At 43.0% G+C, this 24989-nt stretch overlaps 1 protein-coding gene across 1 annotated transcript in view; it reads right to left on the reverse strand.

Annotated features, from left to right (window-relative positions):
- ikzf2 (IKAROS family zinc finger 2) overlaps positions 1-23615 on the reverse strand; it is a 72849-nt gene extending 49234 nt beyond the window's left edge. Inside the window, 2 exon segments of the mRNA XM_034186505.1 lie at positions 21091-21137; positions 22842-23615. Coding sequence (XP_034042396.1) covers positions 21091-21118 — 28 coding nt within the window. The 5' untranslated portion in view covers positions 21119-21137; positions 22842-23615.
- Between the last annotated feature and the right edge of the window lie 1374 nt (positions 23616-24989).

Raw genomic sequence — 24989 nt, forward strand, 5'->3', positions numbered from 1 at the left:
GTGAAGTTCTCATTTCAGTCTCTGAGTCAAACCTGCCCTGAGATGGGAAATTGGCCAGTAAATAAATAAAAATTGTATATCATTCAGTTGGCACCAATATGGGACAAGTGCCCAAGTGCGGAAGGACATAGGCTATTGAGCACTTTAGCAGCGGCAGTTGTGGTAGTAGTAGTCAAAGTAATAAAAGCAGATGTCTCTTCTTGAGGCAGCTTTAACAGTTCTCTGGAATCCGGGATAGGTGGGAGGTGATAGCTTTTTTGGTAAAGGTGAAGTTCTCATTTCAGTCTCTGAGTCAAACCTGCCCTGAGATGGGAAATTGGCCAGTAAATAAATAAAAATTGTATATCATTCAGTTGGCACCAATATGGGACAAGTGCCCAAGTGCGGAAGGACATAGGCTATTGAGCACTTTAGCAGCGGCAGTTGTGGTAGTAGTAGTCAAAGTAATAAAAGCAGATGTCTCTTCTTGAGGCAGCTTTAACAGTTCTCTGGAATCCGGGATAGGTGGGAGGTGATAGCTTTTTTGGTAAAGGTGAAGTTCTCATTTCAGTCTCTGAGTCAAACCTGCCCTGAGATGGGAAATTGGCCAGTAAATAAATAAAAATTGTATATCATTCAGTTGGCACCAATATGGGACAAGTGCCCAAAGGTCTGTACATTTTGAGTAGCAGTGTCAATAATTCCACACAGTAAATAAATAAATAAATAAAAAACTATATTAAAACCAGCTCATCCATTTACTTTCCAATGTTATTAAAAGTGTGACAACAGTAAAACGTGTGCACAGTCAAATCTCTCAAATAACCGACTGTAATTAGCACAAATGTGTAATGGTTCAAGTGAAGCCACTGTTCTAGATTTCAGTGCACGGCTGGTTCAATACTTGATTTATTTTTGATATACAGTGGGTGTTTTGCATTCCACAAGGAACAAATGTAGTACAGTTCTGAATGGGTTTACAAATGTACTACGCCACAGACGCACACGTACAAACAGGCTTAAGTAAGGCTTTGCGTTGGTGTCCAGCATTTGGTGAGTCATTGCTGTACGAACAGTAAGATCAGGATAGTAAACAATGGAGACTTGACATTGGGGGGGGGAGCATTTTGAGTAAAACACCAAATTGCAGTCATAAAATGTGCACACAAACCGAAAGGAACAAATGCAGACATATAATAAAAACAAAAGTTGTAGGTGAGATAACGTGAAGCTCCATCAAGATGCTTTTTGATGACAGAAATGAGCAGTGCTTCAAATGAAACAACATCATCGACACACGAGGTGGTGGAACAGAGTAAGATTATTTTCCTGAATGATGACGATGACACACTCAGTTATGTCTTGCTGGATATGTACTGGTTTTTCCTGTCAAACCTTAAAACACACACACAAGCGTGCGCACACAGACACACAACATTCAAACAAAAAGCGAATCTACTGAAGCTACTGACAAACTTTCAGAAACGTCTGAATTCACACCTTATTCCAAGGATATTTGAGGCTATTTTGTTTGTTGTTGTTTTGTGTGCAGTTCTATAGTAATTTAAAACCTGTAAAAGTGGATTTCTCAAATTCTATCTGGAGTATACAGTGATTGTACGAGCCACCAAGACACCCATGACAACTCAGAAGGAGTTATCGGTTTCTCTGGCTGTGAAAACTACAAATGCGGCTTTTGGTTGTTGCATCACCAATTGTACGGCTTCAAGGTGGACAAATGCACGGCATTTACATAATGCTTTTCCATCTGCATCAGACGCTCAAAGCACTTTACACATCAAATGCCTGACATTCACCCTGATGTCAGGGTGCTGCCATGCAAGGCGCCCACTACACACCAGGAGAAACTATGGGATTAAGGACCTTGCCCTTAGTGATTTTCCAGTCAGGCTGGGATTTGAACCGAGGATCCTCTGGTCTGAAGCCCAACGCTTTAACTACTAGACCATCACCTCAGAGAGAAAACTGACCCACCTTTCGTCAAAAAAGTGACAGCTGCCAATCAAAATCGGCCACGTCACTAAGCCCCGCCCCCTCTATGACGTCATAGCCAATCAGAATCGATGACGTCACTATGTCCCGCCCCTAAGCCCCTCCCCTAGTCCCGCCTCCAAGCCCCGCCCCTTATGACGTCACAGCCAATCATAATCGATGACGTCATTATGCCCCGCCCCTAAGCCCCGCCCCTGATCCCGCCTCCGAGCCCCCGCCCCTTATGACGTCACATCCAATCAGAGTCGATGACGTCAGTATGCCCCGCCCCTAAGCCCCGCCCCCAGCTCCTCCCCTAGTTCCGCCCCTGGCTCCTCCCCTAGCCCCACCCCCAAGCTCCTCCCCTAACCCCGGCCAAGCACCGCCTCCAAGCCATACCTCCCCTCCCACCCAGGGTCTAATATTTTAATGTCATTTTATTTCATGAATTAAAGAACGATTAAAAATACCTAGATCTTTTTAATGTATTAAAGAATTAACTAATTCTGAAATAATTAAACATAAATCACTGTCTATTATTTAATGACCCTTTAATATCTTTAATTCTTAAATTATTACGTTTCCTTTTCTGTTTTTTAATTCGTAAATTAAAGAAGGGGAACAAATACCCGTCTCTCTCGGCTGTAAGTCTTTGCAGCAAGACGGTCAAATACCCACGCATAGAGCCGCTCGCGGAAACATGACCCTGTGTGTGTGTGTGTGTGTGTGTGTGTGTGTGTGTGTGTGTGTGTGTGTGTGTGTGTGTGTGTGTGTGTGTGTGTGTGTGTGTGTGTGTGTGTGTGTGTGTGGCGGGACACCCGCTGAGCGGAGATGCTGCCCCGAGGTGATGAACCCGAAGAACAATAAACAATGCTCCTTATCACTCACGCCAGATGATGTTTTCTTTTAAGATATTAGCCGATCGATCATGGGGCGCGGGACACCCGCTGAGCGGAGATGCTGCCCCGAGCCCGAACAATAAACAATGCTCCTTATCACTTACGTCCCTGGGAACGAGTCAGCGAGCATTTCCACTACGACCGGTGAAGAGTGAAGATGCCTGGACCCCCAGCTATGGGTATAAAATAGAATAAATTTGCGGAAAAAATCCTGGAAAACCATGTTGTTTAATTAAGTTTTCTTGTCTTCGAGCAGAGTGCGAAAACCGCATCAGCTTTCAGGGTAAGTGATTTAAGTAATCTGTTTTGATAGAAATGAGTGTTTTTAAATGATGCACGCCGTCTGAAACTGTTTTTTTTTTTTTTTTTTTTTAGACAAAACCACGCAGACGGTCCAGAGCGCGTTCGGACCCGTCCTCGGTAATATATTTGAAATAGTACAGAATATCCGCTTGCGAGGGTGATGCTTTGTATTCATTTATTTATGTTAATTCTAGAAATCAAGTCAGAGCCCCCTGAAGAAGTTCGAAGGCTGGAAGCCCCGACTTCACCACGCAGATGTAAGTACAGCGATCGAGATTAAATCACGATTAAAACTCTGGAATAACCCGATTTTTTCTGTCACAGCCCATGGAGAAGCGGGTCAGTGGGAGAGACCCGTAAAACGATCCGCGGATGTACACGGTAAGGAGTCGGAGTTTATGTATTTATTTATTTTAAATATTTAATAACTAACGATTTTCTCTTTTTTCAGCACGCGGTGGAGGGAGACCGTCTATTTTCCACAGAGACGCAAGGCTCGAAGATATTCTGAGCTGGGATTAACCTCATCACGCAACTTTCTTGAAAATGTGTAGTCTGTTTTTATTTTTTTTTTATTTTTTCTCTTATTCCGATGGAACGGGAGAATTCATTTTGAAGAGGTATATTAACTGAATTTCTTGAGGTAGATTCTTCCTGCTACAGATTTTAAAAGATGGAAGGAGAGAATTCACATCGGGAAAATAACTTCGGACGTGTATTGGATTTAAACGCTTCAATAATCGACTCAGCGGGGAGCGCTCCTGGAGCAGATGGTCCATTACCCGAGGCGTTAAATTCGCCGCCTCAAAATAACATCGAGTCCGGAGAGAGACTTTTAAGCCGTGTTCGTTTAACACCGTTAAATGAGGCTCTTAACAATTTAGCGGCTGAACGAGAATCGGAAGAAATTAACCCCTACATCATTTCTGCGATTAACGCTATAAATTCGACGGTCCAGTCTGATACTGAAGAGCCCCCTGACCCCCCGCACACCTCACCTCCAGACGAGTCCGGTCCCGCGGCGTTGAACCAGGTACGTCTGACTCCGTTAAATAACGCTGTAAACCTCCTCGCGTGTGAAGTTAATCCTCACGTCCAATCCGCGGTGGATGAATTAAATCAAACGCCTAACGACGCTCGCGCTTTTTCACCTTTAAGAAGTCCCTCCCCGCGCAATGCGCGCGGAGAAGAGATTTTAAACAGAGCTCGTTTAACCCCGATAAACGCGGCGATCTCTGTTTTGATGGAAGACGGAGATGATGCACGACCGGGACCCAGCCGACACTCTCCCATGACGGGTGGTGGGGCTGCTAACGTCATCAGGAGACCTGCTTTTAACAATATCGAAATCAGGCTGCCTCTCAATTTCCAGCGCGCCGACGAAATTCCCGACTACGCGGAATTTTACCGTAACGTCGTTGGGGCTCTTCATAACTCGGTCGAAAAGGCTTTAACACACGCCAGGGCCGGGGACTTTATCCAAATGGAGATTCGTGGGGACTCAGTCTACAACGAGGCCGCTTTGATCAGCTCATATAACGACGCTGGCGATGTGACGGGCTTCCAAAATCTGTTAGAACGATTGATACAATCAAATTCCAACGTTTTAGCCGACGAGTCTCTGGAATTAGTGGTTCAAGTCATCCGCAACCAGAACGGCGCGGGGAAGCGCAGAATAGATGACCTCCTCCATCACGAGGTTCTGAGGAAAAAATCCAAATGCCTTAATATCGTGTATAATCCTGACAACAGTTTATGTTTCGCGATAAACCTCGTTCAGTTATTGAATCCTCATCTGAGTACGCACGAGGCGGAGCAGCGCGGACTGGCGTTACAAAATAGCGTCGGATTAACGGAAGCTACGCCGGTATCTTTAGAGCAGGTGGGAAAATTTGAAAACGCTCTGGGTTGTAAAATTGTGGTGTTTTTCAGAGCCGAAGGGGAGAGAAAGCTGACAAAATTCCAGACAGGAATACCGGCGCAGCAGAAAACTCTTTTCGTTTTTCTGTTTAATAATCATTTTTACGGAATCATCGATTTAAAGAGATTTTTGGGAGTGAATATGTATGTAAGTTTTGCTTTGAGGGGTACAATAACCACGCCTCCCATAATTGTCCGTCATATTGTAAAATTTGTGAATCCACGCAGTGTTATGAGAAAAATAACCCTGTATTCTGCAGCGAATGTAACAAGGAGTGTCGCTCTCCCACCTGTTACAGCCTGCATAAACAGCCGAAGTATCGTCCTTCCGCCGGTAAGTTCGTTAATGTGTGTGATAACAGAAAAAAATGCTCTCGATGTAAACGTGAGTATTACATAGCGTTTTCTAAAAACAGCGCTCCGCACGTGTGTAAGCAGAAGAGGTGTCATATATGCGGCGAGGCTCTCCAGGAGCCGAGCGAGGGTCACCTCTGCTATATGACCCCGCTCAAAGCTGAAGAGACGCATTCAGAGAAATATGTTTTTTATGATTTTGAAACGTATGTCGATAATAACGGGGAACACGTACCGTTTTACGTCAGCGCTGTAACAAAGACGGGTGATTTTTGGAGCGCATGGGGGACAGACTGCGTAGCCCGCTTCTTTAAACATTTTAGAACGAGAAAATTCAAAGAATACGTGTTCATCGCTCACAACTCAAAAGGTTTTGACGGCTATTTGCTTCTAAAGTATTTAGTCCAGCAGGGCGTAACCCCCGCTGTGATTATGACCGGGAGTAAACTATTACTCATGACAGACGCCGCCTTTAAACAGAAATATATAGATTCGTTATCTTTCCTTACAATGCGCTTATCTCAGATGCCTAAAGCCCTGGGGATCCGGCTGAAAGACGAAATCATCCGCAAAGGTTACTTTCCGCACCTGTTCAGTTCAGAAAAAAATCTGAACTATGTCGGTCCGTACCCTGACTCAGCGGCTTACGGGGTCGCAAATATGTCAGAGGGAGAAAGAGAGGAATTTAACGCGTGGTACGTGCGGTATAATAACGCAATTTTCGATTTTAAAGCCGAGGCCGTTATGTATTGTGATAACGACACAAAAATCTTGGCTGCAGCCTGCTCCAAATTTATGTCTGAATTCATCGCTGAAACACTCGTGGATCCTTTACCTGCGTTACAATCGCCTCGGCGTGTATGAAAGTCTTCCAAACTAACTTTCTTGCTCCAAAAACGCTGGCGATCCCCTCCGCCGACAATTATAGAACGAGGCATAAAAAATATTCGGACGTGGCCGTGCAATGGTTAGAATGGGTTGCTGAGACGCAAAACATTATCATCGATCATGCTCTAAACAGGGGCGAGAAAAAAATAGGAGGTTATTATGTTGATGGGTATGCTCAGATTGACGGCCGGATAAAAGTGTGGGAGTTTCTCGGATGTTTTTACCACGGGTGTGCAAGGTGTTTTACACAGCATGAAATAAACCCTCTCACAAACACCTCATTTGGAGAGCTCCACGCAGCGTGTCAGAAAAAAATAGCCTTTCTGCGGGCTATGCCGGGCGTCACCCTCAACGTAATTTGGGAGCATCAATGGCTTGAAATGAGGCTGAGGGATGAGAGCGTTCGGTGTTTCCTCGCCCACAGGGGGTTACCGCCGCCCCTCGAACCTCGCGACGCTTTATACGGCGGTCGGACTTGCGCGGCCCGTCTGAGGTACACGGCTGAGCAAGATGAGACGGTCTATTACGTCGACGTGACCTCGCTGTATCCTTACGTTAACGTAAATTTCACATATCCCACGGGGCATCCGGAAATTATAGAGAGAAATTTCAGAGACCCCAGGACTTATTTCGGGCTCATCAAAGCCATCGTGTACCCGCCCCAGGGGCTAAAATTCCCCGTCCTCCCACACAGAACTCCTCACGGTAAACTGGTGTTTACTCTGTGTCGCACCTGCGCTGATGAAAATAATCAAGCTGCAGCGTGCACACACAGTCAGCAGCAGAGAGCTCTGTCTGGGACTTGGACGACCCCGGAATTCCACAAAGCTCTGGATACAGGCTATGCTGTAGCTAAGATTTTTGAAGTCTGGCATTTTGAGGAAAAAAGTGATAAAATCTTTGAGGGGTACATAAACACCTTCTTAAAACACAAGCAGGAAGCCTCTGGTTTCCCTCCCGAATTTGATAAAGACTCCGAGAGCAGAGAAAAATACATCACGGACTACTGGCTGAATCAGAAGATTCGTTTAGACCCAGAAAAAATCAGTCACAATCCGGCAAAACGTCAGATGGCTAAGATCTGCCTCAACTCCTTCTGGGGGAAATTCGCCCAGAGGGCAAATCTGACGCAGACCGCGCTCGTTAAAAATGCTGACGATCTGTTCAGGTATCTGTTTTCTGAAGAGTACGAGGTCACATATCTAACATTCCTCAGCAGTCAGGCGGCTATGGTTCAATGGAGGTACGGCCCGCGGCACGTCAGCCGACCGGGTAAAAACCGTCAATATTTTCATCGCGGCGTTTACAACGGCGTACGCGCGTTTGACCTTGTACGGTTTTATGGAGGCTGTGGCAAATCCTGACAGGATTCTGTATTATGATACCGATAGCCTGATTTACGTTTGTAGGCGGGGTGAAACCCCGCTGCCTACCGGTAATTATCTGGGGCAGCTCACCGACGAGTTGAACGGCGACGTCATCACAGAGTTTGCAGCGGCGGGACCTAAAAGTTACACATATAAAACCGCACGAGGTAAAACGGTCATGCGTGTGAAGGGGATCACTCAAACCCACGAAAGCTGTCAGAAAATAAACTTTGACAGCGTCAAAGATCTGGTCGAGGGTTATATAAAAGATCCCGCCCTCGCTGCATCTATCATAACGCCGCAGCAGGGAATTAAACGTCATAAAAGCAGTTTCAGTTTGACAAACGTGTCATTTCAAAAATCCTTCAGGGTGGTGTATGACAAGCGGCGTCTTTTAAAGGACGGGGAAACCGAACCGTTCGGATTTTGAACATGTCTCACTCTGGAAATACGGTGGAGATTGACCCCAGACTTCAGCTCCCATTCTCCTGTCTCATCGTTGGACCGAGTGGTTCGGGAAAGACTGTGTTTGTGAAAACATTGCTGGAAAATTGTAGCCACGCTATGAGACATGTGCCTGACAACATTGTATGGCTGTATACGTCTGAACAACCTCTGTATTCTGAACTGAAGAATAAAAATATTAAATTTGTAAGAGGACTCCCTGACTCATTTCTGGACGACAGCCTTTTCCCTGAAGGTCAGAGCCATCTGGTTATTTTGGACGATCTCATCTTTCAAGCAACGGATCATCCTGAAGTTGTAAGAATTTTCACCCAGTACAGACATCACCGGAATATGAGCGTCATCATGATCACACAGAACGTGTTTCATAAAGGGAAATACAGTCGAACCATCAGTTTGAATTGTAATTATATGGTGCTGTTTAAAAATCCCAGAGACAAGTTACAGATGAACATTCTGGCTCAGCAAATGTTTCCCGGCAGAAAACAATTTTTTTTGGAGGCACTTGATGATGCTACGAGCGTACCTTACGGGTATTTATTACTGGATTGCACGCAGGAGTGTCCAGATCAGTTCAGACTGAGATCGGGATTACTCCCGCACGAGTGGCCCACAGTTTATTTACAGAAAGATAAACGGATATGAGCTCTCTTTTAAAAAGGAACGCCCCCGCTCTTAAAGCGCTAATCAGAGCCGGGGCGAGGGAGCGTCACCACAGCCTGAAGACCTGCAGGGCGGAGCTTCTGAAAACTTTATCCGAGATCGCTTTGAATATATTAAAGGGGAATATCGCCTTGAGCGACTCTCAATTCCGGGCCTTGAAAAAACGAAAAAGAGTTTTACGTCTTCTGGCCGACAGAAAAACCAGTTATAAAAAGAAGCGGGGAGCGCTGATTCAGACGGGCGGCTTTCTCCTGCCTCTGCTCGCCGCGGCCCTGCCCGTTATAACGAGTCTAATAGTACCCAGAGGATAATGGCGTTCAAAGCGGCGCAAAAGATGTTTTTACTCACTCCACAGCAGATGCTTCAACTCAGTCATTCCGTTCCGCCGAGCGGAAATAACATCAGACAAACGGCGGAAAATGATTTAGACTCGCGAATGCGTGGTATACTGGAAGAACGTACTCACTCTCCTTATGAAAAAATTAAAAAGTATGAGGCTCTGCTGCAGCGCTATTTAACCCTGATCAAGCAGGGGGAACTCGAATCACGCGTTTCACCCCCGCAAGAGACTCGCGTCGCTAAGCAACCTGAGGAGGAGGGGGTGGAGGAGGAGGAGGAGGAGGATGAGCTCCCCCGCATTTACGGTTTATTTCAGTATTCAGCTGTAAAAGTGTAGGAACAATCTCCCCTCTGGACACCCCCATCTGTTTCACCCGGCACGCTATCACATCCACAAACAGAGTGTATAATGTAAGCAGATGCATCGTATTACACCGTGTAAAATCGTCAGTGGTCAAAACAGAGATTTTCAGTAATACGTTGTACAGAGATTTTTCAGATGAATGGAGAGCCGCGCTGTAGATATGATCTGTCCAGACTCCGGGCCCGGGGCGACGTCTGATAACGTCGAAAACCCTCTCCATAGCGCATAAAGGCGGGGCGTCTGGGATCTCCAGCCTGCGAATGACTACCCGCTCCAGCTTATACGAGAGTCCACGTATAATATAAACTTCCCGCAAGCTTTGAAAGAGAATCATCACACAATTACCCATGACTGTAAAACAATATAATGATATTTAAAAAAAAAAAAAAAAAAAAAAAAAAAAAAAAAAAAAAACAGGTTTTTCTTCAGTCGTCTGGGTTATAGACGGCTACCATCCCCTCCAGGTCGAGATCTGCGTCTTCACCGAAACATGTGTACAGTTCGTTGATCTTTGCTTCAAAAGTATCAGTGTATTTCAGCTCAGTGAGGATGTTTTCTACCACCCCCTGAACCCTCGCAGCCGATGGGTTGAGGAAGCGCTGGGCTAGGAGCTTTACCACAGCCGGGATGAAGGTCGGTCTCCAGAGTCTCACCATTAATCTCTCAAAATGTCCGGTAAAGAAATATTCATTTAACGGGTCCAGGCACTCGTGCTGGCGCTGGCTGGGGTGATCGATCTCACACCCGTAACAGAGTTTTTGTCTGTAACTTTTGATCACAGCCAAAAGTAAGTGTGCCACGCCGACTTTCACCGTTTTCAGGAATTCCTCTGACAGGAACCCGTCAGGCCGGTCAGATGCGAAAGATGTGGCGTATTTCTCAGCCGGCTCGAGGTCTTGTACCTCCCGCGGACTCGCGGCCTCCGTGACAGCGGGAAGAGACCCCACGCCTCCCGGGCTGGAAAGCGCGTGAGAAGGATGGATCTCGCCCCAGACCGCCTCGAGCTGAACTCCCCACGGGCTCTCGTACCCACCGCGGGTCCGTGAAGCCTGGCTCAGGGAGGGCCGGTCTCTTCCACAGTCGAGCGCGCAGTCACAAGCGATGTCGTCGGCCGCTGCAATGGGAGAGGTTGAGGAGCTCATGCTGGTTCGTCGTCCGATGCTTGAATGAGATGTGGTCCCCTGGTTTTTATAGAAATCCCCGTGCATGCGGGGAGGAGCTACGTCAGAGTTTTTTTTATTTTTTTTATTTTTTTTTATTTTATTTTTTATTTATTTTTTTATTATTTTTTTTAAGTAAAAAGAGGGGCCAAGTTTTTTCGGACTTCGATAACGTCCCTCCAGGCCAGGCACCTTGTAAAGAGGCCCGTAATCCTGTCGTTGCAGGTGTTGAACATCTCATGCCAGCTCTCAGCCGCAGCTGTGACGCTTCTGACGTGGCCGCTGGCACTAACCCGCTCCAACTTAATTTCACCCTCAGAGACAGTGTCAGGAGGTCCACGCTGGAATATCACCCTATAGCGAGGCCCCTGGGCGCTGAGCCAGGTGAGTTGGAAGCGTGTTTTCTTCTTTTCCGGCGTCCGATCTCCTGGAGGTTCAGGGTTGACCGTGTCGCGAATCATCGAGCCCGCCGCCGCGGAGAAGACACCCCAATCGGCGGAAGTAAGCGCCACCCGTGGGGTTCCTCGAGTGGCAGTCTCACCCTCGGCCAGAGTGAAGAAACTTACTTGGGCATAATACGGGTCGAACGTGTAAGTTAAACGTTCGTGCCCCTCCAGGCTGTACGTCAGATCTTCCTCCGGTATCGGCTGGCTCAGACGGCTGACGTACATTCTCGCTTTTTTTGGGGCAAGCGAGCCTTCTGTTGTCATGGTGATGTTAACCGGGGTCTCGCAGATGTAGCGGAGGATCGGAGTTCGTCTCGCCATGGTGAATGCTGTATGTCACTCTATCGTCGAAAGGGGATTTTTAAACCCTTCTTCGTCCGCGGGGCGTAATTCCTTACCTTTTGCTCTAAAAACACCGTTTGGCGTAAGTGATAAGGAGCATTGTTTATTGTTCGGGCTCGGGGCAGCATCTCCGCTCAGCGGGTGTCCCGCGCCCCATGATCGATCGGCTAATATCTTAAAAGAAAACATCATCTGGCGTGAGTGATAAGGAGCATTGTTTATTGTTCTTCGGGTTCATCACCTCGGGGCAGCATCTCCGCTCAGCGGGTGTCCCGCCACACACACACACACACACACACACACACACACACACACACACACACACACACACACACACACCACACACACACACACACACACACAGGGTCATGTTTCCGCGAGCGGCTCTATGCGTGGGTATTTGACCGTCTTGCTGCAAAGACTTACAGCCGAGAGAGACGGGTATTTGTTCCCCTTCTTTAATTTACGAATTAAAAAACAGAAAAGGAAACGTAATAATTTAAGAATTAAAGATATTAAAGGGTCATTAAATAATAGACAGTGATTATGTTTAATTATTTCAGAATTAGTTAATTCTTTAATACATTAAAAAGATCTAGGTATTTTTAATCGTTCTTTAATTCATGAAATAAAATGACATTAAATATTAGACCCTGGGTGGGAGGGGAGGTATGGCTTGGAGGCGGTGCTTGGCCGGGGTTAGGGGAGGAGCTTGGGGGTGGGGCTAGGGGAGGAGCCAGGGGCGGAACTAGGGGAGGAGCTGGGGGCGGGGCTTAGGGGCGGGGCATACTGACGTCATCGACTCTGATTGGATGTGACGTCATAAGGGGCGGGGGCTCGGAGGCGGGATCAGGGGCGGGGCTTAGGGGCGGGGCATAATGACGTCATCGATTATGATTGGCTGTGACGTCATAAGGGGCGGGGCTTGGAGGCGGGACTAGGGGAGGGGCTTAGGGGCGGGACATAGTGACGTCATCGATTCTGATTGGCTATGACGTCATAGAGGGGGCGGGGCTTAGTGACGTGGCCGATTTTGATTGGCAGCTGTCACTTTTTTGACGAAAGGTGGGTCAGTTTTCTCTCTCACCTCCCCTACACCAACAATTTTATTTGATGTAAAAGTCAGAATTCACACAGGAGATTCAAGCTGAGATCGAATGTGTTTCCTTTGAAGAAAATATGTTTGTTTTACTCCACCACGACCATGTGACTGGTGATGCAACAGGCAAAAGTGGCACAATCCCTATACTTTCTAAAAATCAAATTCAGAAAACTATATAACTTCATCGCAGCTGTCATACCTTTCTTGGTGGCTTCACGAACTGGTATCCTTGCAAACAAAGACTGGTCACCATTTATTGGTATCATCTGCAATTCCTTTTCCATTGTTCAAGTACAACAATATTTCAAAAAAAGTTCTCAGCCTCACCCAGAAAACGTCACAGGAGGAAAATTGCTCTTGGATTATTTTTCAAGACAGTCTCCCATAACTTCAATGCACTTGGTCCACAGATGTTCAAGCTTTGCTGTCCCTTCACAGAAAGTCACATCCTGAGCCTCCAGATATTTGTGTTTCTTGGTGAGGCAGAGAACTTTTGGAATGTTACTGTGTTCTACTCATTTCTTTTCTTTTTTTTTTTCTTTTTTTTTGGTGAAATATTTTTACATTTTAAAAATCTTGAGTAAATTAAAAAGCTGTGAAATCATCTGCCTCTTAAACCCAAGAGTCCCCAAATTGGGGGACTTGCCCCATTTTATAACATTTGAACGCTCATAACTAACCAGTGCTGACACCAACATACACTTATTATACATCAAAATGTCAAGCGATGTCTCCTCTACAAAAGTATCGACTTCAGTCACATATTAACTAACCACAGCTCAAACACCAATCAAATAAAGACATAAATCTGAATTCATTTTTGGGCAAAAAAAACCTTATTTACTCCTACCAAATATTATTTACTGACTATTTTTTGCATCCACAACATCCCCTAGGACCTGTCTTTTAGCTGATCAAAAGTTTAGCATTTTTGACCTTGTACAAGCTGAGAAATAAATCATAATGTACGGGTATGTGTTTTTGGTGAAATAGGTCCTAGGGCTTAAGAGGTTAAATATACTTGATGATCTTGGTAAAATATTAAGTAAATTAAATTAAATTCCTTTGCAAATATTCTGAATGAAATTGACCAATCAAATTAAGTATATTTGAAAAAATATAATTTGTTTAACAAATGCTAATTTATTTCAATGAAATAAGCTTAATAATAAAAGTAAAGTTAAGATAAAATTAACTGTTATTTTTTAGGCATTTCATTTGCTATATCCAACTCAAACAATCAACTGAATGTATTTCAGAGATTTTATTAAATCAGAATAGCTGTTTCATACTGTGATAAACAAAGCCACTGAATTACTTTTTAGAAACCCTCTCTTCCTCTATCCTCTCTTCCTCTTCTTCTCAATACTCGTTTGAAGATTATTGCATCACAGAACATACATGAATAAGTCTGTGACATACAACTTCCTCAAACAAAGTCTTCAGTATATACGTATGACCAAATATTCTTGGACAGCAGAAAGTCATAATGCACTAATGACAGCTGAAAGCAGTAATCAGTGATTTACAAACTCAAAAGACCCGCCACAGGAAGTTACAATTAAAGGCCCATCACACATAGTAAGAATGTGCAGGAATCAGCCCGACATGGCAAATATTGCCATAATCCAACCAAGCTGGGAGGAAAAGAGGCGTGGTCAGCAGCATCAGAACGCATCCAGATTAGCCTATCCGCACCTGCACGGTGGCATCCAAAGCACATGTGGACAGCAGGTAGATGACACAGACTGCTGTCAGACGGCCATAAAAAGCGCAGCCCAATGTCCAGATGTCTGGATGGTAAACATGGGACCGAAGTTGGAAGGAGCGCTGTGTTTCTCATGCGCTGCACACAATTGCCACGCACACAGGCATAGGGCTGAAATTATCACTCAGCTGTATGTGTGTGTGTGTGTGTGTGTGTGTGTATATATATATATATATATATATATATATATATATATATATATATATATATGCATAATGCTGCATGAGCCACTAAGTGCATACGTGCCGCTGGACAGCTTCAGTGAAAGTTTGGACAGTGCGGACATTATTATACGTGGCACGTGCAGGTCATACCAGCAGGATTTGCTGTGCCAGATCCATCTCGAGGTTCCCTCATATGCGCTCAAACCATTTCTGATCCTGTTTTGCCACCATCCGAATATGTAAATTGTGGTCAGATGGTCCTCAAATTGCACATGGACTGCCGTCGGATAGGTGTTCCATCTCAACGGCGCCCGGAGGGTCTTGAACATGTGCAACACACTCGGGGCCGCTGGCCGATTTTGACCAACTGTGTGGACTCTCAAAGATGGCTGTCAGAACGTTTTGGAACTGACTTTCTGATGTGGGCCGACTCGTCATTCTGACGCCATTCTGAGTGATTCTGGCTGTGTGTGACGGGGGTATAACAATGAACAAAATGAGTCAAAGATAACTGAGTAAACCAAACCACAGCAAGTTCATTTTCGAATAGCCATAAATGAACTGTGATGTTGAAGCCAGAAGAATACGAATACCCATTAAGCATAATAATATGGACAACCAAATGGAAAAAAATCTATGAAGAGAATGAAGCGAAAAGAACTGGTTCTGGAAAATTAACCAATTTTAACATAAATACGTACATTTAAAAATAGAACACTCTGCCATTACCCATTTCCTCTAGGCTGGACTATTGTAATTCATTATTATCAGGTTGTCCTAAAAGTTCCCTAAAAAGCCTTCAGTTAATTCAAAATGCTGCAGCTAGAGTACTGACGGGGACTAGAAGGAGAGAGCATATCTCACCCATATTGGCCTCTCTTCATTGGCTTCCTGTTAATTCTAGAATAGAATTTAAAATTCTTCTTCTTACTTATAAGGTTTTGAATAATCAGGTCCCATCTTATCTTAGGGACCTCGTAGTACCATATCACCCCAATAGAGCGCTTCGCTCTCAGACTGCAGGCTTACTTGTAGTTCCTAGGGTTTGTAAGAGTAGAATGGGAGGCAGAGCCTTCAGCTTTCAGGCTCCTCTCCTGTGGAACCAGCTCCCAATTCAGATCAGGGAGACAGACACCCTCTCTACTTTTAAGATTAGGCTTAAAACTTTCCTTTTTGCTAAAGCTTATAGTTAGGGCTGGATCAGGTGACCCTGAACCATCCCTTAGTTATGCTGCTATAGACGTAGACTGCTGGGGGGTTCCCATGATGCACTGTTTCTTTCTCTTTTTGCTCTGTATGCACCACTCTGCATTTAATCATTAGTGATCGATCTCTGCTCCCCTCCACAGCATGTCTTTTTCCTGGTTCTCTCCCTCAGCCCCAACCAGTCCCAGCAGAAGACTGCCCCTCCCTGAGCCTGGTTCTGCTGGAGGTTTCTTCCTGTTAAAAGGGAGTTTTTCCTTCCCACTGTAGCCAAGTGCTTGCTCACAGGGGGTCGTTTTGACCGTTGGGGTTTTACATAATTATTGTATGGCCTTGCCTTACAATATAAAGCGCCTTGGGGCAACTGTTTGTTGTGATTTGGCGCTATATAAAAAAAATTGATTGATTGATTGATTGATTGATTGATATACACACATATTGTAAATGATCCACCAATAAAAGCTAAACAGCTGCCTGTTAAAATGTATTTCCATATATATATATATATATATATATATATATATATATATATATATATATATATATATATATATATATATATATGTAAATACATTTTTTTTCTTTTTTTTAATGAAATACAACATTTTATTAATTGTAAAACTACGTACTTTTGTGATTTACAAATTAGAGTGTCCAGTCTGCAATGTATTTTAAACGCCGTTTACAGGATAAAGTCTCAGAGTATAAGTATGAAAAAACACACTAAGAAAGGTCAATAGTTAGATACACCATAGATCACAAAGGGATTGCAAAGTGCCTGTAAAAAAACAAAAGAACACACTTTGCAGAGAATTATAAAGTATAGAACTACAGAGGTAGAAAATAAATATAAAACATAAGAATAGGTTTATTCATGAGGATAATAACCATATAACATAAAACAGTACAGACATGATACACAAGGAGGTATATATACATATGCATACATACATACCCACACACACACACACACACACATATATATATATATATATATATATATATACATACCCACATGCACTTACATCTACAAAACACATATCTGTGTATATTAATAGCAATAATCATAACAACATCAATCCATACCACAGCAACAACAACAATGATTAAACAACCTTTCAAAATAGTGTGACATTGATTATTGCGTTGTATCTGACCCATTCTTTTTTTTTTTGCCTGTATATATATATATATATATATATATATATATATATACCCACATGCACACACGTCTACAAAACACATATCTGTGTATATTTATAGCAATAATCATAACAACATCAATCCATACCACAGCAACAACAATGATTAAACAACCTTTCAAAATAGTGAGACACTGATTATTGCGTTGTATCTGACCCATTCTTTTTTTTTGTCTGTATATATATATATATATATATATATATATATATATATATATATATATATATATATATATATATATATATATATATATATATATATATATATATATATATATACAGTATATATCCTGCCTCCACTGTCTGCTTATATATTCATTTATTCATTTTCAATGCCTGCTTATTCCAGTTAAAAGTCTGGAACCTATCCCAGAGTTCAATGGCTCAGAGGTGGAATATTTATATTATTACTTTTTTAACTATTCAAGATTTTTGTAGTGAAGACTACACCTTACCTAGCTATCAACAAGAATCGTAAACAGTAGACAGTGAACTGTTTGCCATTATCATGGCCTTTATCTGGATCTGATGCTTACCAAAGACCAGATCAAATAAAGTTAATTTATTATGAAACCAACCTGCAGTGTTTACATGTTAGAATAGCAAATTATCAGAGTAGAAAAACTTGAATTAACTCTCTTATAGAGCTAATTTAACATGATAACAGAGTTAATTAACTTTATTTCGAGTGGGACCAAATGTAGACCTGGTAAACTGTCAACTGGCCTCAACAAAATTTACTGTGCACCAGTGACACTGCTATCTTAAACACTGAAATTAATGTCAGCATTTCTTCCGTAAATGGTTCCTCAACACAAAGCTTGATAAAACTCAGTAGACAAATGTGTAAAACCTGTTATATATCAGCATTCTTGAGCTATAGACCAAACTAAACACATCCTATTGCAGAAAGTAATGGTGCAGCTAATTTGAATGTAGTTTTTTGAAAAGGACGTTTTGATAAAACAACAAAACTACATTTGTGCACCATCACTCATTCCCGCACTGATTCATGATGAGATCATTAATACATAAAGGGGTGGGGTGTGGGTGACTCGGTGTGTGACAAAAAAAACTCAACATGCCCCTTGTTTAGAGTCCAAGTTTGAAGCACTAGCTAACATGTATGACTCGGTTCAGGCGTTTATTTAATTACATTTTTGGAGACTGCATGGTGGTTCCCCTAATGGTTTACTTTGGTGTGGACATTAAAAGTTATGAGCCGCTTATTTTCTCAATAAGTGGATCTAACAAATGAAGCTACCGACAGCAGCTAACAGTGCTAACACCGTTACCATACATTAAATGTGATGCAAATTTCACTCAGTGCAAATATTGCATCAAATACATCTTAGATGATCTGTCAGGATGTTTCAGCACACAAGTTGTATTATTACAGATGTTTGCAATAAAAATACTCCAAATGACAGATACGGCATTTCGCCGGCGTTTTGACCACTGTACTAGCCGCAAATATGCAGATAAAACGCCGCTAAATCTGCCGAATAAAGCGGCATTTTGACGCCGTAGCATCCGGCACACGTCAGGCAACGGGGGTTAATACCCAGTTCTATCCTTTACAATTGCAGGTTAAGACGCGTGTGAGAACAGCGGTGTTCTGCTGCCGCCGATAATGCCCTGTGTACTGCTAGATTTATCCAGGCAAATCCTGCGTTACTCCAGGAACTTTTGCATATAGGCACCGACCCCAGACTATAATAGGCTGAAGCAGCAGGAATACATGCCTGTCACTGCAGAGGGAGGGAGATCATACTCAGCCTTTTCTTCTCTTTCCTTTTCCCCTCCTCAACGTGTTGCTCGTCTCCACCACAGGCCTCTCCTCTGCTTCTGAACCAGACCTCTTGGTAAGTCCTTGCCACTGCCAATTTTCTTTTAGGAGGTATACTGGAGCTTCTCTGCAAAAATATCTGGAGCTGGCCGCGAGTGAGAGGCCAGCATGCAGCGCGCTAGTGTTTTTATACTGACCGCCGCCTATCGGCCATTTTGAACGCCGTTACCGGGAGGTGGCGTTTAGAACGGTGTACTGTCCGCTAGCGCCGCCATTTTGTCTGCCTCTGTTGCCGGTTAAAACGCCCTTGAGGATGCCGATGTGGGCTCTATCGCCGTTTTACACGCCGTTGGTTAGGGATACAACGCCGGCCGCCAATTACGGCGGTGTAAACTGCGGCACTACAGGAAGTGGAAGAATGAAACGGTGATTAAAAAGTATCAAACGCCGTTGTTCGCGTTGTCTCCGTCGTCACGTGAATTCTCCGGGAGCGCTCCCGGAATTATTCGACATGTTGAATAATTTTTTCAACGTAAAGCCAGAACTAAGCCACACCCCCTAGTGCCGGCATTAACAACGGCGTGTGATCCTTAAGATGGCCAAAACTCTTCCGGGACACTTCCTGGAGCTCTTATCATCTATGTGTAAACGGGGCTTTAGTTTAAGTTTTACGCTGAAGATGGAGGGCATGTTTGGGCTTAATTTGCCCCACTCAGGTCACACAGGGTGTAACCCACTCTCCTCCTCTTTATCCAAATATAGGTTTACCATGACATAGACAGAGAAAGCACTGTCTACTACGGTGTTAGATAATATCTGTGCTAATTCTTTATTTTATGTTACCTATCAAGTATTTGTGTTATTTGTTTGGAAGTTCTGAGAAATATAAGTTAAGTTTCACTTCCATTATATGTCCAAGTTTCAGACACAGGGAGATCTCCCCCTGTTGGTGAGAGCCACTAACATTACAAATGTGAGACTAAACCACACCCGTTGTTAACACCCACAATGTATAAAAGTGTTGTACAAGCTACTTCGTGTGCCTTCACAAGATGGACACTGTCTGTGAGGGACACAGGCCTGGTTTTAGTTGTGAGCTTTAATAAACTAAAAATGAGGAATACAATGGTTTGGTTCTTGGTAAGGGGCAGTAAATTACAGGAAAGAACAGGGTGGAAATAAGAACGGCTATGTTGCAAGTAATTAATCATCAAAAAATTACAACAATATAATAAAATTGCAGGTGAACAAAATGGGACAGTGTACTTAACCCCACCAATGAGTGTTTTTTTTTTCTCTACAACAGCTGGCAAGGCTACTTAAAAGCTAAATAAGAACACGTTAAATTTTGGTTGTCTCATTTTTTGACAACGGCAGAGGAAGCAATGGGTACAATCCGGAACTGAAACAATTATGCATGTAGATATTTAGCAGGTCCAGAGCATTCATTTGGCTCAAAAATCACTTATAAGGGCTACATTTGCTTTCAAAATAAATTGTTCACTATATTTTAAGAGTACACAATGAACTTGGAGCAGTAGACATTAGTGCTCACCCATTTCATTTTCATTTACTTTACTTGTTCATGTTTATCGGTGTTACCATGGAGGCGTTAACAGGTTGAGTCACATGATATCTGGAGCTCAATCATTTGTTCCAAAAGTACCATTTCTAAAGCAGCCCACAGATTACTGGGAGAGGAAGAATCTCCATTGCTTCCCCCGACACTGCCCCTACCCCACCTGCTAAATGTTCCTACAAGCACAAACCCCCAATGGAGACCTAAAATTCCCCGCTTATGTCATCAACAACTTCTTAACCGTAGGCAGACATACATACCAAGGTGTCTTAGTGTTTAACAATACTGTTACAAATTATGTTAACATTAAGTTAAACAATACAAATGTTAAACTTTTTTTAATATAACTATGTTTGAAAAAGAAAAACAATGCATACCACAGAAAAATGAAAGACGCCCAACAAAGATCTTGAAGATACATGCCCAAAGGAAACTAGCAAAGGGCAATGGAGCACCACAAAGTACATATCCAGTGACTGATGCATTCAACAGGATGTAGATGTAGGTAATGCAATAACTTTTCTAGGGGTGAGCACAAAAAAGACTGCACTCGGGGAAAATCCCTTTGGCTGCTTATTAAGTTGAAATTGCAAAAATATTTTGTTGTTGTGGTGGTGGTGGCTCAGTACTGTGAAATAAATCTGAAAATAACATGACAACTAAGATAGCATTCACATATGATGACATTTTTGTGACAACATTGTGACATCTATGAGCTAAAATTGGCATATAAATATTCTTTCCCTCGTGTTATTTAGGAATTAACAAATGTTGTTTCTATGCAACATATGAGAATACTTACTAGTGCAGTAGCCATCCGGAGCCTCCATTTCAGATGCTTTGGAGATGCTAAAGGGATCAAATAGAAATTTATGGGTTACTTATTTACATTAACACACTTGATTATACATATTTCTGCTTGCTGATAGAGGATCAACAAAAATTCTTTTTTTACATAATTTGTATTAACGATGTGTATTCTGAATAACATATCAAGCATCAGATATGTCTGATTTTTAATAGCATTCAACAGTGCTTCCATCCAAGTATAGAAATGTAAATGTGAAAAAAAAAATCACAATTCACAATTGCTATGCATGAAGCCGAGCTGACCAGCTTTAAACATAAGGATTTGGGTGAATAGGTGTATGTAAAAAAATTAGCGTATATGTTTGTCTTATTTTTTAAGTATTTATCTGTGCTTAGTTCTCAGTAAAAACACAACTGTATAGTATTGGGCTTGAGATAAAATTGGCAATAAATCATAACTTCACTTGAATGAAACTACTTTTTTAGGGTTGTTTATTGTGTAAGTCAAATTATTCATTCATCCATTCATTTTCTGAACCCTCTTACTCTCGTTAAGTCACGGCAGGGTTAGTGTAAAAATACGACAAGCGTTGCTAAATCTTCAGCATAACATTATAAAACGGATGCACATTCTTTCTGAGAAAAAACAGCAATGGCTCAAATAATATAAAAGTAAGTCCCTTTGGCTGCTCCCTTGTGTGCACTCGGGGTCGCCACAGCAAATCCAAGGTGGATCTGCATGTTGATTTGGCACAGGTTTTACGCCGGATGCCCTTCCTGACGCAACTCCACATTACATGGAGAAATGTGGCAGGGGTAGGATTTGAACCCAGAACCTTCCGAACTGAAACCAAGCACATTAACCACTTAGCCACCACCCCTGCTCAGCAATGGCTCAAGTAATAAAAAAAAAAAAAAAAATCAATAAAATGAAGCAAATGAGAGCTGCATTTCAAGTTTTTGCACAACTCCTCTTTAAAAAAGCAGACTAAATATATTGAAAATTCACTTAGTCCTCTTTGGATTATTTCAGGTGGAGTACTTTAGATATTGGGTTGCAAATATTACTTCTGTAATCAATTAATCAGCTGATTATTTTATTGACTAATCAGCCATCAAATGTAAGAAAATGGTAAAATGTCAATCATTGCTTTCCAGAGTCCAAGATGATGCCGTCAAATGTCTTATTTTGTCCACAAACCAGAGATATTCACATTACTGGCACATAGGAGCAAAGAAACTAACAAAATATATCAAAAAGCATATTTAAGAAGCTGAAATCAGAGAATTGTTTTTAATGCTTCAAACTGATTAATCACAGTGATGACCTCTAAATTGTTCATTTAATAGTTGATTAATCACTGCAGCTGTGTTCTGATAGGGTTGGACTATGTGCCACAAAGGTCATACTTTTACTGAAGTAACTTTGCTTTTGATTGTGAAACACACAGGCCCGGGGAAAACTGCCAGAATGTCCCAGAGTGTTCAATCAAAATTTCAAAAAGAAGGAGATTAAGGGGAAAAAAAAACTATTGAATCCATCATGCAGATTATTGTCTGAATCACAGCCATTTGAATTTTTAGTCCAAACTTCAGTTTTTACATGAGCATCTTTTTGGAAAAAAGGAGCAAAATAAAGCAAAATAGGAACAAAGGAGCAAAATAAAGTGTATATATATATATAGTGTGTGAAAGATATAGTGTGAAAGACATCAAAAACAGAAAGAGGGTTCATATATTTACCTTCCAGTGTCTCCCCTTCTCAAAACCAGTTGTTGAGTTTAGTCAAGGAACAAGGGAAGGAGGGGGCGCTCGTCTCCTCCTCCCTTTGATAAAACAAATAGTCAAAATTACCTGCGAGCTCTCACAAAAGGATGATTATTATTTATTTTTTTTTTCAAGTCAGCATATTTTTCCCCTCTTCAATAGCAGCCTGGTGGAAGCGCATCTTGAACAACACATTAAAAAAATGGTGTTGAACAAGTTGAGAAAAGAGAAGTCGAAGGATGAGCGCGTCTCCACCATCCCAGGTGCGCGTCTTTGGCTCTTTGGCGCGTCCCGTCCACTCGCACACCCGTTCTAAAGCTTTCCTTTCCTTTTATCCCTCGTCGTTTGGCTCTTTGTTATTGTTTTTGTTGTTGTTGTTTAATATCTATACCCGGTTGATATTGCGCGCTGCGCCCTGCGCGGTGCGCTCTGACAGCGCGGGACACCGACGCGGGGAAGGACTCAACTGCACTTTTGTAAAGTCAAGGAAGAGCGAGAGATGGATCAAACTGGATCCACCGGTTCCTAAGGAATTAGTCGAAGCGGCAGGGAGCAACCGAGCTATTTTAAACAAGCAAGGGATTGGAAATCCGTGGGTTAGGCATTGCTGAAAAGAGCGGAGGTGTGACTCATAAGATCGGACCAGCAGCGCTGCTACGGGCGGAACCGGTGGGTAGATGGTTGCGCAGGGCCACCATGAGCAAAAAAATAAAAATAAAATAAAAATAACTGCAACGTTATATTTTATATTTAAATGAGCCACCACTCATTTACATAATTTATGGGGGGAAAAACACATAGACTGTGCACACACACACACACACACACGCGCGCAATGAGATCAATATTTACCTGACCGCGCATCGATGGCTATTTGTATCTATTAATGTATTTTATTTTAATGAGGTGTTCGAGCGCACCGCGGTGTTTCTCGAGTCAAGTGGCTTTGTGCTGACTGACTGATGCAATTCAACAGGTTATCCGATCGCCGCAGTCTGCGGCTGAGCCGTCTGGCGTTCCGACGTCTGCGCTTCTTGGCGCAGACATGCGCCTCCAGCAGCGTCTGGGTGTCTGTGTTAAAACGGCAGCGGCGCGCGCTTATCTTTACCTTAATTTATCTTAATCTTTAGATAATCCCCATGAAGTTGCATAGCGATCCACGCCGGATGCCTCGACTTCATTGTTGGCCGACGTGCGCCACGCAGCGTGGTTCGGTTCCCCGGCGGCGGCGGCAACAGTTGTTCGATCCACCGCTGACTTCCTCTTCCATCTCCTCCGGAGCTGCAGACGAGCCGCTCCGACTGTCTATTCTGGGAAGTTGGTGTGACACAGAGAAACGGATCACAGAGCGCGGACCGAGACTGCCTCTGTGCTCGGTGATCGATTAGGTTACAGGGAGGCTGCAGTGCTAATATGGTTTTAAATAACCTGCAGATACATTCTGTATTGATGTTCATATTTGATTGGTTTGGTAAAAATGTAGATGATCTCTTGCAGCCAGGGGCGGTTTAACACTCAGGCTTGCCTGGGCTGAAGATCAGGGGGACCAAAGCGATATGAGGCTCCATATTTTTCATCACATGCATTAAGTTTTGTGGTGCTCTGGAGCCCTGTCTTGATCATCTAATCTGGTCTAACCTTCACAGCAAAACTGCAATCCAATCTATTGCACACAGGGAAAATCATCCCAGAATGCATTGCATCGTCAACATCCTGTGTTCTGTTTTAAATTTTAGTCAGCCAAATTTCTGGTCCCATTCTTTACAGTGACATCTATGTTTTATTTCTTGATTTTGTCTTTGAGAAATCTGCATACATTTATCTGATTTTGCATACATGTGACCGTGAAGGCACGTGTAGGACGAGGTGGTGGGTTAGCAATCTCAGTAGGATAGTTGTGACTTTGAAGCAGTTTCCACTGGTAGCTGTTAGCTCTCTGCTTACTGGCTTATTGACTTTTAGGGAAAATGAAAGAATCAAGAAACACAAATGCGATGATGGAAATCAAATATTTCATGACTGTCACATGGAACATGAAAATATCAAAGTTTACAAAGGTGTGCGATGCCAGAAGCAGCTGTGAACCAGTTCTCCAAAACTGAATGGCTTTGTTCATAATTTCAA

This window comes from Thalassophryne amazonica, chromosome 14 (genome assembly GCF_902500255.1).
Source record: "Thalassophryne amazonica chromosome 14, fThaAma1.1, whole genome shotgun sequence".
In the NCBI taxonomy this organism is placed as follows: domain Eukaryota; kingdom Metazoa; phylum Chordata; class Actinopteri; order Batrachoidiformes; family Batrachoididae; genus Thalassophryne; species Thalassophryne amazonica.